Source organism: Palaemon carinicauda, chromosome 6 (genome assembly GCF_036898095.1).
Source record: "Palaemon carinicauda isolate YSFRI2023 chromosome 6, ASM3689809v2, whole genome shotgun sequence".
Classification (NCBI taxonomy): Eukaryota; Metazoa; Arthropoda; class Malacostraca; order Decapoda; family Palaemonidae; genus Palaemon; species Palaemon carinicauda.
Window position 1 is genome coordinate 15,943,981 of NC_090730.1, and position 17,500 is coordinate 15,961,480.

Genomic DNA, 17,500 nt, shown 5'->3' on the forward strand with positions numbered 1-17,500 from the left:
GTGTGTCTACTTTGGGATTTACTATTCTATCTTATTTCACTTCCTCTTGGTTTTTTCTTTTTAAGTTTTTATAGTTTTTATATGAAAGATTTATTTTAATGTTACTATCCTTAGAATGTTTTATTGTGATTGTTCATTACTTCTCTTGTAGTTGTTTTCCTTATTTCCTTTCCTCATTGGCTATTTTTCTCTATTGGAGTCCTTGGGCTTATAACATCCTGCTTTTCCAACTGGGGTTGTAGCTTAGCTAATAATAATAATTATAATAATAACACTATTAATAATAATAATAATAAAGTACGATCTATAGTTTTTGTCTTCATTTTTGGTGAGAAGAATCTCATAAATTATTTGATCCAAGTTATTGAACGAGGTTCAACTAGCCAGTAGATTTCTCAACTTGTATGTACAACATCTTTGTAATGAAACTGAACTAATTATTGTGTCCATTATCACAAAATTGTAACATCCAAGTAACTACAGATTTTGAAATAACGCCCTTTAACCCAAAGAGAAACCCAAGTACACATAGACGTCCAAATTATCTCCCGGAATGATTCCATGCGATCCTCGATCAAAGATACATATCTGTGCGGCCGATTAGACCCAGAATAAATAAACGCTATCTCGGGCAAACGTAGTTGCACGTGTCTTGCTTAGCAGATCAGCTTTCGCTCCTCGCTCCGTGGCTTTCATTCATAAGGTCTTTATCTGCCCATTCTCGGACACAATTAGGACGGGAGGAGGACTTGCTGGCTGTGTTATTAATGAGCCTTAAGTGGCACTGCCTTTTATATATTTTTCCTGATGCAGAGAGAGAGAAAGAGTCAAGATTATGTCTGAATGGATTCATCCTGTTTGTAGTAAGGATAACTCCGTCAACGCCTTGCTGATTCCTATATTAATAATGATGCTGACGGCTTAATGCTTATTGAAATCGTATCCAATCCTCTGCCATCTGCGACCTACGTCAGTTAAATAAAGTCCAAGTACATAGATGCATAATGAAGTAGCAATGGACTGTTCTTTAACCTACAAGTTATGGGCATCGATTGTGATTTTATTTTTTAGAAAGAATTATAATTAGAAATTCGTTTAAAAGGCTTGAACTGTATAAGTATTTACAGTACTCTTGATAGTGGAGAGAGAGAGAGAGAGAGAGAGAGAGAGAGAGAGAGAGAGAACCGCCTCCATAGTTAGGCAAGACCTTCTCAAGTGTCAGTTATGGCGTTTATTGTTGTTTCCTCGGGGCTGGTAACATGAGTGGTCTGTTTTGTTGTTTTTCTCAAAAATGATTGATGAGAAGATGCGAACTCGTCGTGTGGAGATGCTCGTGTTTAGAAAGAATCGACGTCTTCGTCGGTCGTCCTCAATATTATCTGTCTCTTCTGTCTCGTCTCTCCTCTTCATCACATGCTGTCGTTTAGTATTTTTGTTGTGTGTGTACTATTAAGTACAGGTATTTAATGGTATGTACTGTACTTCACACGTGATTAAGGTTTTTAGTGCCTATTTATATTACACTTATGTTTGTTTACATAGTTTACAATGAACTCCTTGTTGTCACTAAATAAAGTTTTCATCTCTTCAGATCTTATAATTTAAATTTCTTTATCAGGAATAGGACTTATAAGCAAAGGAATATATACCGACTAAAACTACATAATTTTGACAATATAAAGATTACTGGTTTAGATTTCATAGGAATGTAAGACCACTGAAATATACCGTTCTAAATAAAGTCTACTTTCAAAGCTAGTTATCTAGTATGGAATGACTTTAGAATTTTAGTTTCTCAGAATTAATTTGCATTTTGTGAATAAGAGTTTCTTACAAATTACGATTTCATAATAACCAGAAGAATATAATATTTTAAAGTTTATTCGTATAACTCTCTCTCTCTCTCTCTCTCTCTCTCTCTCTCTCTCTCAGGTAAACAGCAAAGGTCAGTGACTTAAGACTGGGTCAGAGAGATTCGACGAAATTCTGCCCATACTTCAAATAGACAGATGAAGTTGATATCCGTCTCCCTGCTTCTTTAGATGCATAATGATACAGTTGTGGACATTCCTTCACCTTGTTTACGGATGGACAGCATGTTTGGAGATGTTAATGATGCCGTGGAAATGTCTGTTTATGCTGTATAGAAATGCCACTTACATTGCCCACCACTTTTGTGGTCTTTTGTATTGGGTTAGATACACGGAGCTGTGTCTGTATTTATTTTCGTTTTATGAGTACAGAATATATATATATATATATATATATATTATATATATATATATATATATATATATCAACAACAAATCCAGCAGTTTCTAGTCCACTGCAGGACAGGGGCCTCAGACATGTCATTTCATGTTTGGGTTTGGTCAGTTTTCATCACCACGCTGGCCACTGCTGAGTGATGATGGTATGAGACTTTAATCTAATTGCTCACAGCAAACCAACTTAGTATGGGTGGCTCTGACTAGAACAGCTTTGTTGATCATGGCTATTCGCAAACCATTTTACCACGTTAAGATAGCCCACTCAGAAAGGATTATATATATATATATATATATATATATGATAATTTTGCACATTTAGACGTATTTCTCCTATATATTCATATAAGCCAAATATCTCGATTCTCTCTACCAAACCTCAGTTTCTTGGGTCTGGGGTCTATTCCTTGGCCGACTAGAAGCTATTCTATTGAGTTGATTCCCCTTCGGTCTCTGATCCCGAGGTAGAGACAATCCAGATATTATATTATATTATATATATGCATATATATATTCTTATAAAAGATTTTATAAATCTCTCCTTCACGTTGGAACTTTTTACTTTTAGAATAACTTGTAATTATTGAAAATTCCCATGATGTTGAAACAGATGATCACTACCTTCACGGCTAGATATTTAGTATCTGGGTAAAATATATTTTTTTTCTTTTTATAGTGACTGAGGGGTTCATGTGAGGCCACCAATGAGGAAGTCACCTCAGGAAACGCCTCATCATCATCATTATCATCATCATCATCACCAATGTAGATGATGTCATCATTCAGAGGATTTTTGCAACACCTCTTAAGGTTGTCATTCAAATAGCGGCTTTTTCATCTTTTTAGTTGTGTGTATATATGTATGTATGTGTGTGTATGTATGTATGTGTGTATATATATATATATATATGTGTGTGTGTGTGTGTGCGCGTGCGTGTGTGTGTGTGCTTGTGTCTGTCTGTTATTTTGTTAATCTCATGAATAAATCTTTGTGACCTACCAATTTTTAATATGTATATTATTTTTTTAATGCGCGAAAGAACTTAATGCCTAGAGGCAGGTAATGAACAAAAGGGTTTCAGGCATATTAAGATATAGATACTTTGAAGCATAGAGAAGTCCAATTCTTATTTTTATCACTAGCGTTGCAATTGCAGTGGTCACCGAATTAACAAAAAACGTGAACAATGGATTTCGACCCAATCAATCTCTCTCTCTCTCTCTCTCTCTCTCTCTCTCTCTCTCATATGTTAATCCCCCCCTCCCAGTTTCCCACCCGGAACTTTTCCTTTGAGTGAATGACCAAAGAAGGAAAGTTCATGTTTCCACTCTTTTGTCATTGGATTTATAACTTTATTTATCCCTAATTTATACTTTTATTCCCTTGAAACTTTATTATGATAATTATTTAATCTTATTTGTATGTACATAAGATCTCTAATTTTATTGACGTTTCAATATTATTGCCATTGATATTTTCAACAACATCCTTCTGTTTATCTTTTATTTGTGTGCAGATGCATACAAACTGCTGATAGCGATATAAAAAGAATTATATTTTTTTTTTCAGTTATTTTGAATTTGATAAATGAGTAAAAATCGTGACGGAGTGAGGCGGATTTCAAAGACCCAAATACAGTGACAATTTCCCGTGAGTGTTGTATTGGTGTTTTTACCTATGTCGATGGGGTGGGGGGGAGGGGGGGGGGTCGTTGTCTGGGACTTGAGAGGAGCCCTGGATGCTCGAGATGTGAATTACTAGAGAAAGTGGGCGTGTCTTACGGGTTAAGTGACTCACGGGAGGGTTAAGACACTGCAATCCCGCCCGCCCCCAAAACCCCCTTGTGAAATTTTGACTCGTTTCCTCCCTCCCTCCGTCCATACTTTTTTTCTTGAAGTGTTGGGAAGGAAGGTTTTAACCCCAACCCCATCCAACCACCTCAGGCTCCATCTCCTCCTGCCTCCCCCCCCCTCCCCCTTATCTTGTGGGTTCTTTCCTCTCTCTCTCATAGCGACGTTGCCCTTCGGAGTCTTACTGGCAGTGATAGAGACTTGCAGATATTCTCAAGAGTCATGAAAGCAGCCAGGAAAGACCAAAGGTTAGGTTCCCTGAGTCGTTATGCTCAGTTAAGCTCTCTCTCTCTCTCTCTCTCTCTCTCTCTCTCTCTCTCTCGTAAAATCCAGTACTGCTCTTTAGATATGAACAACGAACAAAATACTTAATTTTTATCCAATCACTGGATGTCGTCAAAGATAGAAAAATATTTCTGCTTTATACAAAAACAATAAATAATCGAAATTAGCAGGATTTCAAGCTAAATCATACAATGATTAAACATTTAAGAAAGTACAGCCTCCAACTTGACTTTGTCCTTTTCCAAGAAAGGACCGAAGGAAACGCCGCCCCCCCCCCCCCCACTCTTCTCCAAAGACACGAATCTTTCCCATGCAAAGTCATTCTAATTTGCTACCAGACATATCTCCGGGCCATGGAAGCTGATTCGAATCTCTCGATCGTCTCAGGAGATGTATTATAAGATGTTACTTTGCCTTTCCCGTCTTGGGTAGGAGGTTAGAGTTTTACAAGAGTTGAGGGAAAGCAGCTTTTGAAAAATTCAGGTTGCTGTCTCGTTGCCCCGTGCTCTCCGAATTGCATGAATATTGCTTGATCGATTGCCTAACCTTGTGCCAGGCACGGGCTCTTCCGTTGGCAGCCCGTAAAGCATGAGGACGGTTGCTGAAATTCATAAAATTATTTATGATTGTATAGTTTGAAATGGATGAATTTTATATGAAAATTTGTGAAAAATCAATTGTTTAATGTTTTAAGATAATTTATGAAAAAGGTTTCTGTATTAAAATCAGTAAGAATTTGAGACGATCATAAAATCATAAATTTGGTTGAACTTTCTCGGATCCTTTGAGGTCCATAGTAATTTTAACGGAGAATGTGGTGGGAAAAAACTAACCGAATTAAAAAAAAAGGGAAAGAGAAAAATCATGAATGAGAGCACACAAGGAAAGCCAATACAAACCTTAGGAAGGTTTTTAAGTAAAACGTGATATCGGGAAGGAAGATTTTATGACGTCAATGAAGTAAATTTGTCTCTATGGCATTCCATTTCTTTCATAAACAAGCAAGGGTAGTGGATATGCCACAATTTTTCTTCATTGGTCATATAAGCAAGTTTTTTACTTTCTGATAGTTTGTTTTACAGTTGTATATTGACGTGAAAATCTAATTTCTGCCAAGTTGACCTCTTACAGATTCTGCCCTCTAGTGCCCAGTTTGGAATTTACTTAAATGTTGAATAGGCCTATTTATATTTTGTTTACAGACCAGTATTCGCAAATTGTATGTTTCATTAAGAGTTTAATACATATTCAGAAACACCAATATTAAATTCATAGTTCCCATTTGTCACTTCCAAACACTTTTACTTAGCAAAAGCGATCGTGTGGTCAGGATTCGTTGTATAACTATCGGCGAAAAGAAAGATCAAAATCTCAGAAAAGTAAGTAAACAAAGATACAGATCATCCAGGAATGGCTCGAGCAGGGATGTGTTAGCGAGTGCGGGTGCGTTCCACTGAAAAGGAAATGGGCATTAGCCACAAGAATGCCAGCAGGAGTACCTGCATTGTACTTGGCTCGTCAAATGTCTGTTGTAACCAGATTAGCTGTCCTATGATGTCAGACTTACTTTTTTTTCTGACGCATTGAAGTGAGTTGCTAATTTCTCCACCTGGACGGTGTCGGACTATTTTTACGGCATGGAATTGAGAACCTAATTTATACACCATAGAGAGAGTGATGCCGGCTGTTACCCCTCTGATTTTTTTTTTTTTTTTTTTTTTTTTGCGAGGCATACAGGGGTGAGGTTGCAGGTACCATGGCCTGTTCCACGGATGGTCAACGAGCTAATGGCTTCTTGCCCCTTTTGAGATTTACCCATTCAAGTACTGAGTTACAACTTGAAAATTCTCTCTTATGATGTTTTCCTTCAAGGTTTAAATGTCTTCATACTCAAACGAGGGCTGGTCATTTTTGTACTGTAATGGAATTTTAAGAATTCATATTTACAGGAAAATACTATATTCCTCTTTTGAAAAGAAAAAAAAAGCCGGTAGCCTTTTCTGATGAAGGGTGGATCAAATGTGATCATTATTTTAAACAACGATAGACAGTAGAGGAATTTGTGCAGATTTTAGTGTTTTTTTTTTTCAACAACAACTTAATAAAATACACCTTTATTAAATCAACGAGAGGAGAGAAACAGTTATCGATAATACATTGTTATTTGATATAAATCTGCCCGTCCCCAATTGTATTATATTAGACTATAATGAACAATTTGAGTCCAACTGTAATTCACTGCACTGTCTTAAGTTATTAAGATGTTTTATTTTTATTTTTTAGAAAGACATCCATTGAGGAATTCAAAGACCATTATTTCTTCAAGAATTAATGAGACCTATTTTTAATTTAATATTAATTCCCATGTAACTCGAATTATATGAGCAAAGTTCAGTTAAATTCAGAGGAATTAGATCTTCTAATCTTTAATGTATGCCTCTGTATATTTCTCATCGTAACAATTGATTTAGAAAACATGAACAAATGTAACTTGAATTATATGCGCAAAGTTTAGTTAAATTCAGAGGAATTAGATTTTTCAGTCTTTAATCTATGCCCTTATAAATTATACTAATAGTAACAATTGATTTAGAAAACATGAACAAATGTAACTTGAATTATATGCGCAAAGTTTAGTTAAATTCAGAGGAATTAGATTTTTCAGTCTTTAATCTATGCCCTTATAAATTATACTAATAGTAACAATTGATTTAAAAAACATGAACAAAAGTAACTCAAATTATTTGCGCAAAGTTTAGTTAAATTCAGAGGAATTAGATTTTTCAGTCTTTAATGTATGCCTTTATAAATTATATTTCTCATAGTAACAATTGATTTAAGAAACATGAACAAAAGTAACTCGAATTATATGCGCAAAGTTCAGTTAAATACCGAGGAATTAGATTCTTCAGTCTTTGATGTATGCATTTATATACTTCTCTTAGTAACAGTTGATTATAAAAAAAAAAAAAAACTAATTGTTCCCTCGTGAAAAAGACCATAAGGCGTGATGCCCGTGAATAATTGCCTTCAAAAAGTGAGCGGTCAATAATTCACATGTGCAGTTCACGACAATGAGTGGACAAAAACTATTGTGATTTTTTTATACCCTTACCTAATCTTTTGCGCTTAACCTTTATACATTATACAGTATGTTCATTTCTCTCTCTCTCTCTCTCTCTCTCTCTCTCTCTCTCTCTCTTTGGCACGTCATTCTTCCGCTGTCACCTCTCATCTTGCTCCTCAGTTCACCACCCCAGAAGACCCTCAGAAGGGAGTGGGTAGAACGGGGTGATGGCCACAGATGACCAGGTTGGGGTGCCCTTGCAGGGGAAGGAGGGTAGGGGGAGCACTCCTTGATGACCCATTGTTCTCAAGTCTTGCCCAGAGTGGGTAAGAGGGAGACAATCTAGGGGTATGATACTCTTGAAAAGTCAATCATATGTGACGCCACAGATGAGAGGGGTGGGAGGACAGAGGGAGAGGTGAGGGGGAAGGACAGGGGGTTAAATGCATACTAGTAGGGGACATTTCGAAGAGGCGATTTTGAGAACGTACCCCCTACCCTACCCCCCTTTCCTTATACCCCAATTCCGTCTGTTGTCCTCCAACATCACATGGCGTCTCCACCTGACGCTGTTGGATCCCAGGTGTTCTCTCTCTCTCTCTCTCTCTCTCTCTCTCTCTCTCTCTAACATGCCAATCCTATTTATATTATACAAAAATAATTGTAAAATCGTTATAATTTTGGTATCAACATCTTTTTTGAAGTTCCAAAATGAACACTTTGCCAATGGTAATGGCCAGGAAATCTTACAGAGCTTATTATGTCAGCAATCCATAAAAATATTATCTTTAAAGAGAGATATTGCCTCTTTCGTAGTTATGGCTATTCTGTTAGAATTTTTTTTTTTATAAAAAGAGTAAAACCTTTTCATGGTATCCTTTCAAGTTTAAGTGCATACTTGGAATAAGAATGTTGTGTATGTCATTTTTATTAAAGAATACTTCATGCTAAATTTAACATAGCTTTAGAGAGAGAGAGAGAGAGAGAGAGAGAGAGAGAGAGAGAGAGGTGTTTCTAGAAATTTATTACGAATTTCCGTTGTAAAATGTAAAAAAAATGGAAATAATTTTATCGAAATTGATTATATCACTATTATATGTTTTATATATTGATATTTTACTTTAAGAGAATTTTATTAGTCAGGGTACCAGCATCGTGGTTTGTTTAAAAAATATCAGTGATAGTATTATAAATAGTCATTATGATAATTACATGGTTTGTTCCAAAAAGTATCAGTGAAGGTATTATTAATAGTAATGATAATAACGACATAGTTTGTTCCAAAAATTATCAGTGATGGTATCGATAACAATAAAGATGATAATTACATGATTTGTTCCAATGAATATAAGTGATGTTATTATTAATGGCAATGATAATAATTCCAGAATTTGATTGTCTGGACTAACATCATATGCGAAGGCCCCTTAAAATGCCACATTAAATCTTCATACTCGGCGTGCATGGTCCAATTATGTCCCGAATCTCGGGTAATGCATTTACATACCGGTTCTTTGAGAACACGCTTTATTTGGGGCTGACCAGATAGTTTTCACAAGGTAGCCACGGCACCTCTACACGGGCATTGTTGATCCGCTTGTTTTTATTTCGCCACCCCTCACCCCCCTCAAAAAAAAAAAAAAAAAAAAAAGTACCTGTGACCTGGTGTTGGAATATTTATTTACTTGGGTCCTCTGTGCCACGCTTGCAGTCTGCCTTGGTACCTGGGTTAGTTCGCTTTCATTTTTTTTTCTTTGTGTGTGTGTGTGTGTGTGTGTGTGGAATGATCTTCCTAATCGGATAGTTGAATCGGTAGAACTTCAAAAGTTCAAAACTTGCAGCAAATGTTTTTATATTTAACAGGCTTACATAAATCTCTTCTTATAGTTTATATATAGATCTGTTTTAATGTTGTTACTGTTCTTAAAGTATTTTATTTTAATTGTTCATTTCTTCTCAAATAGTTTATTTATTTCCTTAATTCACTGAGCTATTTTTCCCTGTTGGAGCCATTAGGTTTATAGCAACCTGCTTTTCCAACTAGGGTTGCAGCTGAGCTAGTAATTATAGATATTGATAATAATTGAAATGATAATGATATGACTAATAATTCTGGAATCAGAAAATGGGTGAGATGATATCAGCCGTAAAAGTTATTAATTCCTTGATTTGAGAAGTGCGAAAAGTAATTATATTCATCAGAAGCTGTGGCTGAGTATTTAGCCTAAGGAAACCTTTTAATGGCATCAATAATGCCCTAATTCTGAACGGGGGTCATCGAAATTCATATGCTTTTACTTTTGTCCATGAAGTGGAACATTCATTTTGCAATCTTCGTTCAATGTTGTTTCGGTAGTAAACATATTTCGCAACATTTCAAACTGACGCTGATGCCAATTTAATTTTGCACACTTATTGCCAAGGATTTGGTTGCAAATTTGATTTTGCACATTTCAACTATTGCTAAGGATTGAGTTGGTCAATTTCGATGGAAATCTACTTTGACAATGATCTAATTATTGCGAAATAGCTCGATGGACTTCCACAAGATTGACCAAGAGGCCAGTGATGGAATGGCCATTTTTGTAAAATCCACAGGCCATTTAGATCACCTGTATTTTCCACAGTACAGTTTGTTATTTTCATCCGTATACCTTTTATACTTATGGGATCAGGACAAAGTCAAACAAAATTCATATGAATTTTGAGGCTGTTAGAGTTTGTAGAAAATTTGTTAAATCTTGATTTAAAGGTAATGGTTTCTTGTGATGAGAAAACCTTCGGTGAAGCTTAAATGTTCGATATATCTATTAGTTGGTCTTGGATTATATAAATGTAAAACATAACTCCAATTTTCTTATTTGTTGATAAGAATATCAGAAGATTTAAAGCTGATTTAACTCCCTCCCCAAAGGTGAGGGAGATGGGGGTGGAGACTTATGTCTAATTGGTTTGTCTTGTATTATCTAAATTTAGAACATAGCTTTATTTGCTTTGTTAATGAGAATATCAGAAAATTTAAAGTTGATTTAACCCCCTCTCCAAAGTTGAGGGAGAGAGGGTGGAGACTTATTCTAACTCAAAACCTGAGGGGAAGGGGGGAAGGTAAGAGGGTTTCTGCCCCCTTCCCCCCCTCCTGCAATCGGTGGGAACGGAAGCCTTCTTCGCCTCCTTCCTCCTCCCGAATCCACTCGGGGCGATTGGCTGGAGGCAAAAACCCAGAGATAAATTACAATCCTCTTGACTGGTAGTGGAGAAGAGAGGTCGGAGCGATATGTGATTGGTGTTCATAGCTTGCTACAAGGGCGATGATTGGCGGACAGGTGTTTGCAATTATGGCCTCGCTGTGCTGCTACAGGAGACATTACTCTGACGTTCTCACACGAGGCACTTCTTATTTTCTCTCTCTCTCTCTCTCTCTCTCTCTCTCTCTCTCTCTCTGAATTCCAGCGGATGTAGTAAACACTAACACGGTAAACTATCTCAAAAATAAGTTAGACAAGATCATAAGAACTCTAAATACTTGAACTAAATCGCTTTACCGAAGAGCAAATGGAGTCTCCGCGGATGTACTACAAAAAGTCTTTGAGACATCCAAGAGCCTTGTAATCTCTCTCTCTCTCTCTCTCTCTCTCTCTCTCTCTCTCTCTGTGACGTATCTGACCGATCGGAAAAGACCAATTTACAGATGCAAATTAATTACCTCTAGTTAAGACACTGGTGTTGGAAGTCTGTCTCAAACACCCCCCAGCTTATCTTGCAATCACTCAGATGGAGTCGATTACACTCAGCTCCTCTAATAAAAAAAACCCACTCGTGGTTTGGTTCCCAAACCAGTTCACGTTGATCGAAGCTCTTGTCTTTTCTTTTTGGCTTTGGGTTTCACCAGATTGGCTTTAAACACCCCGATATCGGTGACGCCTGTCCGTGTCGTATGGACCTGGGAAGTCTCCGGTTTCACTAGGTGTTCCGTAAGATAAGGTGCTGTATTTGCCCTCTTTGAGATTTTGTGTGCGTGTATATATAAGCAGCTACCCTCATGGTGAATCTTGATCCCGTATAGGGGAGTAGTGATCTCCGTGCGCTCTGACCTAACTTGTTTCTCACAGCACTCCACTCCCTTACCCACCCCCTCCTAGGGATCCTTCCCCTTGATTATCCCCCCGTCTGGTCTCAACCTCCAGTCTTGTTATAAACCCAGCCTCTTTCTCTTGTAAACCCCCTCCCTTCATACAACTTTTGAGAGAGAGAGAGAGAGAGAGAGAGAGAGAGAGAGAGAGACTTACAACGATTTTGTATGTTTCAAAGACTTTTTAAAAGTCCATCTGCAGAGACTCCATTTTCTCTTGGGAAGAGCGAATTACTTTGATAAACATTTAGAGAGTTTCTATGATCTTATCTAACCTATTCTTGGATTTGTTTACCGTGTTGCTGTTCACTACATCCCTAGAAAAACTGTGTGTGTGTGTGAGAGAGAGAGAGAGAGAGAGAGAGAGAGAGAGAGAGGACTATCTGTTTGCCTTCAGGTAAACTGGTCTTGAGAGAGAGAGAGAGAGAGAGAGAGAGAGAGGACTATCTGTTTGCCTTTAGGTAAGCAGAGAGAGAGAGAGAGAGAGAGAGAGAGAGAATCTTCTTCCCTTTGGCTAAAGCAAGGTATTTCGGTAATGTCGTTTCCTAAGGTGGGCCATTACCTCACGGGGCGTTCGTTACCTAACATGCAAAATATCCTACTTTGGTATAATCTCCACCTAAGGTATATAATCCTTCGAACCCTCTCGGGCTTCGCCTTTACTCTTCCCAATTCTTTTTACATATCCAGGGTATGTTAACAACTGCGCTAAGTACTCCAAATTGATGTGTAGACGTTTAAGCTTACTTGGGATAGAATATAACCAGTTGAAAAAAAATATAGGATATGGTTTCTTGGTTAGAGCCTTGGAATATGTACCCTGACTCGCTTTGCGTTTATTAAAACAAAGGTAGAAATGGTGGAGAAAACTGGAATGACAGGTTATTTACTAGATGCAATACCGAAGACAATTCACATAAACCATTCAATCTCTTATGTTATGACCCAGTTAGAAGCTGCCAAAATTAGAATGGGAATTTCTTTTCTGAAATTTTGATGAAACTGACAGGTGTTATCTGTTATTTATCTAGGACTGGGTGGAAATATGAAAAGAGTCGGTGCTGGAAAATGAGTTCTAGCAACGAGGGCAGCGATCTAAAACTAAATTTTGGATAATGCGTTGTGGGAATCTGTATCGTAGTTCGTTATTTCAAGTAGAAGTATCCTTTCTGAGTGTCAATATATATATATATATATATATATATATATATATATTCAAATAAGCCATATATATTTTTGATACATTAATGTCTGGATTCTCTTAACGACCTCGGGATCAGAGCCCCAGGCGAAATCACACAAAGACAAGAACTTGTGACCGGCCGGGAATCGAACCCTGGTCGGCAAGCTTGTATATGGGTTATTTGAATATGAAAAACACGTCTAAATGTGCAAAATTTATCATATATATATATATATATATATATATATATAATTTTGCGCAAAGGCACGTCAGTATTAATGGAAGATTTTTCTGGTTTCTTGTGTCCAGTGTTTATTTCATGAATTTGAACATGAACAAAAAGATTTAGCCATTTCATCCCCTTTAACCCTCTTGGTGGACATTGGAAATCCAGTTAAAAAAACTGTATATTAGGTTTATCATAATATAGAGAGGCAAATAATTTAGTATCTTCCATAAGTAATTGGGGTTATTATTACATACTTAGTTTTATATGTTCCCTGGCTTGTGTAATGATGTATTTGAAATAAATTTGCGCAAATATAAAACTTTATTTGCTATCTGGACGTATTTCCATAGGACGCCTTATGCTAAAAATCTAATGAATTCAATCTCTAGCATGAAGGACCACTGATCTCTCTCAGGTGCATTACCTGAGAGGACACAGAAAAGGTAAAAAAACAATGTAATTCACCTCAAAAGAGATTGGCTGCTCCTGTGATCCCTTCCAAAAAGAACTGGCATGCTAGGAGACAATCCTCTGACCGTATTAGACAAAAAAATCTAAATCACTACCGCTGAATGATAAATCCATTACCGCGGGAGGAATGTGGAGGGAGGAGGGCAGTTGCCCTTTTGATGGTAGATACTACCAAGGTATCGACCTTAACATGAAAGAGGAAAGGGATAGATGGGAGGGTTGCTACCTGACGTTCAGCTGGGCTCCACAAAGCACTAGAAGAGTTGGAAGACCCGGGCCTACATGGCTGTGGATTGTGAAGCGCGAAATAGGAGATGATGAATGGAGAAGTATTGAATTAAAAGTTCTTGACAGAGACGACTGGCGACATTTAACCGAGGCCCTTTGCGTCAATAGGCGTAGATTATTTATATACATATGTATAATATGTATATAAAATTTGCCAATATGGACTGACATAGAAAGACCATATACAGACGGTAGTGAAAGGATATGTCAAGAGGCCTTTGTCCTACAGAGGACTAGCAACGGCTGGATATATATATATATATATATATAGTGGTGTGTGTGTTGACTAGTGAAATACAAGCAAGATTCGGCAATGCCTTTTTATGGCTGAGATTCGTTTAGACTGGCAATGAAAAGGGACATTGTGAGGAGTGAAAAATAACCGTTTTGAGAAGGCAGTAGGACACGGAAAAGCAGAAGCAGTCAGAGAATTCGAGTGTTTAAAGTATAATCATTCATCGAACTAAGCAGTTTGGAAACTGCTGACCTCTGGTGGAGTAAAATGTGAGATGTGGTATTCATGTGGGTGTTACATGGATACCTTTAAAAGTGTTTAATATTTACCTATACTGTATAATATAATCTTCTGCGGCGAGTTTTCATTGCTCATAATTTAGAGTAATGTAATATAAAGATCCCATGGGAAAAGAAGGAAATTATGTCAAGTTTAACAGGAAAATATGATTTGATAAACTAAAAGGAGATTGAAATTTCATGTGATTTTATTTTTTGAGAGAGAGAGAGAGAGAGAGAGAGAGAGAGAGAGAGAGAGAGAGAGCGTTCCGATTCCTGACGGTGCGAAATCAAAAGGATCATAGAGCCGTGTGTATAGTGGAATCACCAGCTGTTGATTTAACCTCCTTTTTTTAGATCCCTTCCACATGCTCTTCAGAGTTTGAGTGTCTAGAAAATGTTCGCTGTTGGGGTTTGAAACGCTTGAATCTACTCCTTTCGTTCTCCTCCTCATCCCACTTTTATCAATTTCGCTTTCTATACTATGTATCTCTCCTATTCCTCCTTTATTATGGATCTCTCCTATTCCTCCCTTACTATGTATCTCCCTTGTTCCTTCTTTGCTATGTATCTCTCCTATTCCTCCCTTATTATGTATCTCTCCAATTCCTCCCTTGCCATGTATCTCGTATTCCTCCTTTACTATCTATCTCTCCTAGTCTGCCTTTACCATGTATCTCCTATTCCTCTTTTACCATGTATCTCTCCTATTCCTCTCTTACTATGTATCTCCTCCTATTCCTCCCTTACTATGTTACTCTCCTATTCCTCCTTTACTATGTATCTCCTATTCCTCCTTTACTATATATCTCCTATTCCTCCTTTACTATATATCTCTTCAATTCCTCCTTTACTATGTCTCCCATTCATCCTTTACTATGTATCTCTCCTATTCCTCCTTACTATGTATCTCTCCTATTCCTCCTTTACTATGTATCTCTATTCCATCTTTACCATGTATCTCCTATTCCTCTTTTACCATGTATCTCTCCTATTCCTCCTTTATCCTCTTTACTATGTATCTCTGACATTCTTCCTTTACTATGTATCTCTCCTAATCCTCCTTTATCCTCCTTTACTATGTATTTCTCTTATTCCCCCTTCACTATGTATCTCTCCTATTCCTCCTTTACTATGTATCTCTCCTATTCCCCCTTTACTATGCATCTCTCCTATTCCTCCTTTACTATGTATCTCTCCTGTTCCTCCTTACGACTGCTGAGACAAGTGATCACAGTGATGAGACGGCCAGTTCAGCTTGTAAATATGCCGACGCGCAAAGGTGAACGGGGGAGGGGGGAAAGGGGGGGGGGGTTGTTCTCAGGGGGTGACCGGAGACAGTAAAGGGGTGACAGACAGACAGATATGAAAACGTGGGTGTTGTAGGAGAGCAAGCTCGAGAGGCATCGCAGGAACGATGATGGGTTTAACAGCGTTCTTCTTCTTTGCCCTCCAAGCTATATTTATTTTAATGTTACTGTTCTTAAAATGTTTTATTTTTCCTTGTTTCCTTTCCTCACTGGGCTGTTTTCCCCGTTGGGGCCCCTGGGCTCATAGCATCTTGCTTTTCCAACTAGGGGTGTAGCTTAGGAGGTAGTAGTAATAATAATGATAATGATAACGCTTTGTAGAGAGTGTGATGTAGAGGTTTAAGTTTATTTTGCTATATGTATTGGTCTCTTGATAATTAAAGTACATTTATTTAGTTGCATATTCTAATTTGCATTTGTTTCCCGAATAATATACTGAGGAATTCAAGGTGTTCAATTTATTCTTATTGCAGAGCAGACATTCCAATTATACTCATTCCTTATTTTATATTGTACTAAGTAGACAATATAGTCCCAAGGTATATTGAAGTACTTCGATATTGTCTCATAAAGACTGTGTATTGAATAGATTTTAGACTGTATTGAATAGGTTTTTTTTTTTCTAAAATATGACTGAATCCAGAAATTATATATGTATATCCGTATTAAATTTCCTACAAAACACTTATATTATTTTCTCATAGAGACTATTGAATAGGGTTTTTTTCTTTCTAAAATAAAACTGAATCCAGGAATTAAATAAGTAAATCCGTATTACGTTTCCTACAAAACGCTTAAGTTATTTTCTTTTTCCTTCCAGATGTACTGACGAATACGTCGGCGAATACTGCCAGCACCCGAACCCCTGTCGGAACGGCCCTGGCTCCCGCTGCCCAGAACGGCGGCACCTGCAACGTCATTTTGTCGCACCCCCGTCCCCCAAATTCAACTGCCTGTGCCCCGTGGGCTACCAGGCGTCCCTCTGCGAAATCACCGTCCCCAACGCCTGCGATTCGGAACCCTGTCGCAACGGCGCCACCTGCCAGTTGCTGGCGCTGGACACCTACAGGTGCCAGTGCCCCACGGGCTTCCACGGAGAAAAAATGCGAGAAGGTGGACCATTGCGCCTCCAAGCCTTGTCGCAATGGAGCGACCTGCCTCTCGACGGAGAGGACTTTCAAGTGCACCTGCCCTCCGGAGTTCACGGGGATTAAGTGCACCGATGATGTGGACGAATGTGAAAAGAGGCCTTGCAAACATGGCTCCTGTTTTAACACCTTTGGGTCGTACACGTAAGTATTATTATTATTGTTTTATTATTCTCATGATTTTTAAGCAGAGGTGCTGATTTGTTTTTTTCTTTTAAGAAATATACATTTACAATTCTTACATTTTATAATATTGATATATTTGCATGAATTAATTTTGTAATTAACATATTCACAATTGCACCTTTTACTATTCATGTAAATATGTTTTAAATTACAACATATCGACTCGTGAATTCTTTTGAAAAGTTGTAAATTCTATTTTATTTACATTAAAAGTATTTAGCATTCTACTTTTATCCATTCAAATAATTGCGTGTCCGTACTTAAAATCCCAAAGTACTTCCCATCTATATCCCTGCAATAAGATTTGCACTTGTTTTTCTATCGAATTAGTCAAGATCAGTAACCTACTGTTTAGATATCTTGCACATGTCGCCCTTTAACTCTTCCTGACCAATGAACAAACCGGGCCACAGAATACACATTGAGACTCTCTATAGAAAGTCGATTGCAGCAAATTGAGAAGCGACTCTGCATGATCAGTTCCTTAGCACTGCACATTCAACTGGCGTTCTTTGAATTCGGTGTTTCATTGCACTGAAATCAAGATTCTCTCGGATTTGATGTCCAGTGTAA

At 37.5% G+C, this 17,500-nt stretch overlaps 1 protein-coding gene across 1 annotated transcript in view; it reads left to right on the plus strand.

The window, feature by feature from the left end:
- LOC137642445 (neurogenic locus Notch protein-like) overlaps positions 1 to 17,500 on the plus strand; it is a 91,762-nt gene that overhangs the window by 56,544 nt on the left and 17,718 nt on the right. Inside the window, 4 exon segments of the mRNA XM_068375002.1 lie at positions 16,414 to 16,486; positions 16,488 to 16,520; positions 16,523 to 16,693; positions 16,695 to 16,885. Coding sequence (XP_068231103.1) covers positions 16,414 to 16,486; positions 16,488 to 16,520; positions 16,523 to 16,693; positions 16,695 to 16,885 — 468 coding nt within the window.